Source organism: Barbatula barbatula (assembly GCF_947034865.1).
Source record: "Barbatula barbatula genome assembly, chromosome: 23".
Classification (NCBI taxonomy): Eukaryota; Metazoa; Chordata; class Actinopteri; order Cypriniformes; family Nemacheilidae; genus Barbatula; species Barbatula barbatula.
In genome coordinates, this window is record NC_136786.1 from 19,049,480 (window position 1) to 19,055,823 (window position 6,344).

General features: G+C 40.0%; 2 protein-coding genes across 2 annotated transcripts in view; one reads left to right on the top strand and one right to left on the bottom strand.

The window, feature by feature from the left end:
* Positions 1–363, bottom strand: part of sntg1 (syntrophin, gamma 1) — a 36,483-nt gene extending 36,120 nt beyond the window's left edge. Inside the window, exon 1 of the mRNA XM_079487985.1 lies at positions 312–363. The gene's annotated coding sequence lies outside the window, so the exon portion shown is untranslated. The remainder of the gene's footprint in view (positions 1–311) is intronic.
* Positions 364–3,581: 3,218 nt separating this feature from the next.
* snai2 (snail family zinc finger 2) lies at positions 3,582–5,955 on the top strand. Its single transcript, XM_079487531.1, has 3 exons — positions 3,582–3,849; positions 4,292–4,804; positions 4,991–5,955. The coding sequence occupies exons 1-3, from the start codon at positions 3,771–3,773 to the stop codon at positions 5,170–5,172; spliced, it is 774 nt and encodes a 257-aa protein (XP_079343657.1). The 5' UTR covers positions 3,582–3,770; the 3' UTR covers positions 5,173–5,955.
* The last annotated feature ends 389 nt before the right edge of the window (positions 5,956–6,344 follow it).

Sequence of the window (6,344 nt, forward strand, 5' to 3'; positions counted from 1 at the left end):
TTTAACGAACAGTGACTCGATCGAGCCGTTTGTGTAGGTTTGTAAACTGAATCATTCTGCTTGGCGACGTTCGTGAAACTTACTGTGCGGTGTTTTGTTCTGCGTCGTGTTTCCACAGGACGTGACGTTAATGTGTGCAGAAGTGTTTTAAAAGCGCCAGATGATTCACTTTAGCTCAGTGTTAAGAGCATTGGGTTAACAACGCAAGGTTGTGGGTTGGATCGTGTATGAATGTGTAGGATAATGCAATGTAAGTAGCTTTGGATAAAAGCGTCTGCCAAATGCATAAATGTAAATGTAAGGTAACATACCACCTAGACCGTTTCATCGGACGCGCGCCTGACTTCACTTCCGGCTTGTCTCATAATATAACTATTTATAATGTATTTTATAAATATTCATTTATATTGTTTTGTTGTATAACAATTGTATTAAATCGACTATTTGTTGAATGGGTCATGCAGTTTGGTCGCATTTAAAAATCTAGCGGTTGAGTTTGGTGTCGCAGTCTAAATTCAACATATTGCAGAGACAAGTTTAGTCAAGTAAGTCTTCTCGGTTTCTTTTTAATGTTTTCAGAAATAATCTACAGGCGCTCTATTGTTTGTGAATGTGTACCGGAAGTTAAATTGGGGTCACATTGTTGTTCATGTTGTTAAGATGAAACCGTCTGTAGATCAGTGAAGAGTCCAAGATTCCAACACGTCATCATAAAAGTTTCAGTTTAAATCAATAAAAGTCCCGTTAAAACCATTACCATTATAATTTGTGATGTTTTCTTCATTAGAGAGGATATACGTTTCATGTGGACGATGGACATGTGACGTCACCGCCATTACAGTCATTTATATTTTTAATCATTTTTTCATAAATCCCTTTAACTTTGGCAGTCCGATCACAAAATAAAGACACAGTTATATAGACGCATATATACTTCCGGTCCACTCTCACTGGAAATAATTAAATGTCACGTGAGTATTTTATTGAACGCTATTACCTCACTGACGAGAAGGTTGCCCAATATACCAGAAAATAGACGTTCCACAATATTGAATTTAAATATATAAAATAAAGAAAATAAACGTTTGTAGTTTTAACAAACTTAAACACACTGTTGGCGAACACTTGTGGATAACCAATCGAACGAGTCGGTTATGGAATCGCGTTCCGTTAGAATGAAGCGTCCGAACGAACCGAGTCGGTCAAATGAATCGGACCTCCCAACGATAATCTCGAGCGTCTTTTCTACGTCTCTCTTCTCTCTCGCTTCATTGTTTCTCTGTTGACCGACACCACGCATCTATTCGCCCTTAAATCGTGTGGAAAAGCATCACATTAATAACGTGCAGTCACTGCTGAAGAAGCGATGCGGTGCACACGAGACTGTGGCACTTTAAGGCTTCATCATGCGCGTGCTTTACAATGCGGTTTTATTTGGTAAAGGAGGCAGAGGAAGCCACGGACTCGACTATATTTCTATATAATTCATTAGAATGGCATTAAGTCTTTGCATGCTATACCAAGTAGTCAGCATGCATGTTTTCCTTTGGCTGCGTTTCTATGCAGTGCAAATAATCATAACAATCACTGTTGAGAAATACAACAGAAACCATCACAGAATGGATTAAATGGCTATAATGGAAATTGTACTGGTTTTGTTGAAAACTATTGTTGGTTTTTGTGGCTCTCTGCTGGTAATGTGTTATATTGGCAGAACGTGATGTGGATGAACCACCATTAAATCATACTTGAGTAAGCTTAGCACACTGCATATGGTTTATCAGATTTTATTCTAGTATAGGACACGGTCCGGGGTTTAACTCCCACAAAAGGTTGTCCGTGAACCATTAACATTGTGCCTTCAATTAAGCAATCAAATGAAGCCGCCCCAGCGAGACCCTTGCAAACAAGGCCAGGTTAAATGTAATAATAGAGCAGTGCTATACATTAATGTATTTTACTGAAAGATTTTCACCTTGCCTTACCAACACATACTCACACAAACGCAGATGTCATTGAGAGGAGAATCAAGATTGCCCTTGCTTTCCCCTCACTCCGAACAAAGGATACTACCTCCATTACTGTAATTAGTTTTGTCAGATAAGAAATCTGACTTACAATTCAAATTCCCCCCAGAAGAGTTGGAAAATCTGCTTAGCATGTGTCTGTTTTAATTACCCAGACATCCTGAAGACAAAGAGTCCTTTTGAGACGAGGCTCCTTTATATTCACTGAAATGATGTGATGGTTATCTGTTATGCTGATCGATTTGATCCATGCATGTGTTATCTCGTATAGCCGGATCATTTGTGTACGCTTTGCTTTAAAATGGCTTCGTATCAAGTGTTTACTGGTGCCCTCTGGTCTAAGTTGTTTTAATGTGTTCTGTGATCCCATACAAATGAAGATGTAATGTGCACTGTGCCATCAGTATCTGTTAATGAGCTCTTTGTTTTGTTTTCACAGGAATGCCCATCTAAAGTATCCTCCCCAATTATGAAGCATTTCTCCCTCATTAAGAGGTGTGAATTGGTTCATTTAAATATGGGACTTTACAACACAATGAATGTGGACGGCACTAGAATGCATTTGGACACAGTGAATTCAATAACAAAATAAAAGCTAATTGGCATTTATGTAAAGAACAATTAGCAAGCTAAACATTTTTGCTAAAACATTTTTGCTTTGTCAGGTTGTGAATTAAAAAAAGAACATGATCTATGTAAATACACACACTTGTTTGCTGCTTGTTTTCATGCATGTGGTAAAAACATATTAAGACCATTTGCTTAAAAGTAATCGCAGAATGGCCAAAACAGTATGTGTTTGTTAATAAAGTCATACATTTGAGATTTGCCTTAAGTATCCAAATGCTTTTTCCATTTAATACTTTATAATACCAATCTTCGGTTGATTTGATATAACATGGCGTATCATTTTTATTCTTAAATCTTATGCAACGTTTATTTTATATCATTCAAACACTTTATTACACAAGTTATTGCACAATTATACGCAAACTAAAGCATATAACTCTTATGAAGTATGCAGTACTGGGTGTCAAGTGAACACAAGAGGGCGCTGATGACTCACTTTGACAGTAGATCGTCTCTAAACGCTTGTTGGCTAATAAATTCATAACTCTATCCAACTAACGGAAGATGACGATATTTGAATGACCTAAATCAGAATGTAAATGTGTGTAAATGTCTATTGGGCGATGAGGACTTACGTAAGGAAAAGCTTCATTTAAAAGCAGACAACACCAACATATTATCAGGATCTATTTAGCTGAAATCAAATATTAAGAGAAGATTCGTCAAATCCGTTTAAACAAATCAGAAACGACTAATATCCACATGCATTTAAACAGCCTGTTCATTGTAATCATTTTTCCATATACATGACATACAAGCATTCCAACAATCTTTGACCATCTGTGACAAGTCTGAACTTTACTGTACCTCCATACACACATCCAGAGCACCTGTCTTCAGCCCCGCCCTGCACAAACCACGCCTCCATTCCGATTGGACGAGGCCTCATGAATATGTAAGCCTAAACGCAAAACTCCTCCTTTTGCACCTGATTGGAAGTATTTACTTGTTTCTTGCGCGGAGTCGCTGTAGTTTGAGAGCAGATCTGTGCGCTTGAAGATGAAGCCCTGCTGGACTGTGCAATAAGGATTACAGAGCTGCAGTCCTTTGACATTATAAACGAGAAGTTTGGACTGTTTTATCTGCCCGTCAGCTTTTCATACGCACTTCAGGATGCCTCGCTCGTTCCTCGTAAAGAAGCATTTCAATGCATCCAAGAAGCCCAACTACAGCGAGCTGGAGGGTCCAACAGGTAACACATTGAGTTCAACTCTTAATGAAGCTACAAGTCTTATGGATGCGGTCCATTGCTCGTTCTTCCAATTCATACTTTAACTGTAAAGCAAAGTGTAGTTTTTAAAAGCTTAAACATCCTGGTGCCACGTAAGGTTCTGCTGGATAAACTTTTGAAAAGCAAAGTTTTTCAGATCCGAATGATGAAAGAAATTGCATCATCAACACTTGACACAGTCCTCAAGTGTTGTCTTTATTTGAACTTTCCTTTTCTTGTTGTGTTTTATTCATTATTTGCCACGTTGTACTATCCTGTATTGTGAATCGAATGCTCTCATATCATATATATTAGACATTTGATATATTTACATCAGCATACATGTTATATTATAGAAAAGTTCAAACAATACATAAGCGCTTTTGTCCACTTTACTAATGTGATTTCTGTTTCCACTCTGCAGTGTATATTTCTCCCTATGTACTGAAAACCCTTCCGGTGCCTCTTATACCTCAGTCTGAAGTCCTGAGCCCCGTGTCATACAGCCCCATAACAGTTTGGACAGCCAGCAACCTGCCCCTCTCGCCCCTGCCCAGCGACCTCTCGCCCATATCGGGATACCCCTCTTCCCTCTCGGACACGTCCTCCAACAAAGACCACAGCGGTTCCGAGAGCCCCAGGAGCGACGAGGACGATAGGATACAGTCCACCAAACTGTCAGACGGTGAGAAGTTTCAGTGCAGTCTGTGCAACAAATCGTACAGCACGTATTCCGGACTGGTGAAACACAAGCAGCTGCACTGTGACGCGCAGACCAGGAAATCCTTCAGCTGCAAGTACTGCGAGAAGGAATACGTGAGTCTGGGCGCCTTGAAGATGCACATAAGGACACACACGTTGCCATGCGTTTGCAAAATGTGCGGCAAAGCTTTCTCCAGACCTTGGCTGCTTCAGGGACACATTAGGACACATACAGGTGAAACACTTATTTGACTTGATCGCATGGTTATGCATGCTCTTGGTGTCTTAAAATAAGTCCTTGTGACTTTTATTTTCTAGCTTGTTTGTGTTGAGCATTGCATTACCAAAAGTGAGCGACTCCATTGCTGACATGGTAACGCTTCAACGTGCACTGACATGACTTTTCTTTTTGGTTTGGCAGGTGAGAAACCCTTCTCGTGTCCCCACTGCAGTCGTGCATTTGCAGACCGGTCCAACCTCCGAGCCCACTTGCAAACCCACTCGGACGTGAAGAAATACCAGTGCAAGAACTGCTCCAAAACCTTCTCCCGCATGTCACTTCTGCACAAGCATGAGGAATCTGGATGCTGCGTCGCGCACTGAGACGTCGGGCACACGTTACTGGGCCCACATTCACCAAGTGCCTGCGACTGAACGCTGATCTTGAAATCGCGTGCTCGTGATATATACAAAGCGCAAGAAAGGCAACCCCAAAGTGCTCTTGTATTAAAAAATGCACCGCCCCGGGCGTGCTCTGTGTGAATAAAGTGCCTCTGCCGAGTCATTCTGAGATTCAAGTCTTGTCTACACCCATCAGCAAAAATCCGCCTTACTAGTTTGGTTCCTGGGGAACCTTCAAAGCCCAAGGCAAATAAAAAAGACAGTTTGCTGGATCTTTGTCTTAACACAAACATGTGACTGAGGGGTCTTTTCATTTCAGCATTAAAGTAGATTCATTCAACATGTCATGCGCCGTCGTGTGGTGTTCATTGAAACAGTGTTTTCCCTGTCTGCATTGACTTGTACTGTACATTTGTTTACAGCCTGAAAAGGGTTAGATAAAGGATCGGATATTTCACACCCTAGACGGAGACAAACCAATGAGCTCGAGACCAAAGGAATAACCGAAGCCATTTTAAAATGGGGAACAAGTGCAAAATGACGTTAGTCTTGAATGAAAAGTATTTCAGCTGTTGTACGGCCGTAACGCAACAGCGATGTCAGCACTCGGATATGCAATCCTTTGCGTTCATCAGGAACTTCTTCGCCATATAACTGTTTATTGAAATGTTTTGAATGTATATGACACTGATATGATTGTACTTTATATTTCAAAGTGTAAATTGATGGTATGATTTTGTACAAAAATAAAAACTACACTTTTTGAATAAAACAAAACGTTTTTTATATTTTTGAAGGCAGTAGACTAACCCCGATTGAAAAAACTGGGTGCTGTCTGTTGCGCTTTTAACATTTGCATTGAATAACAATTAAGCAGACGTTGACTTTACAAGGTATTCACCGTGTTGTGCTAATGAGACGCCCTAAAACAGCATGTTAACAAGCATGATTCCACTCCAGCGGCTGTTCACGTTCCTTTTGGAAGTGCAAAGTCATCCAAAAATAAAAATGATTTTGTCATTTTCTCCCCCAGGTCATTGGAAACCTGTATAACTTTCTTCTGCAGAACACGCTCACACACACAAAAAAGATTTAAAGATGTAGTAGATAAATAATAATGATTTATGGCAAAAAAAGCTAAGATACAACATACA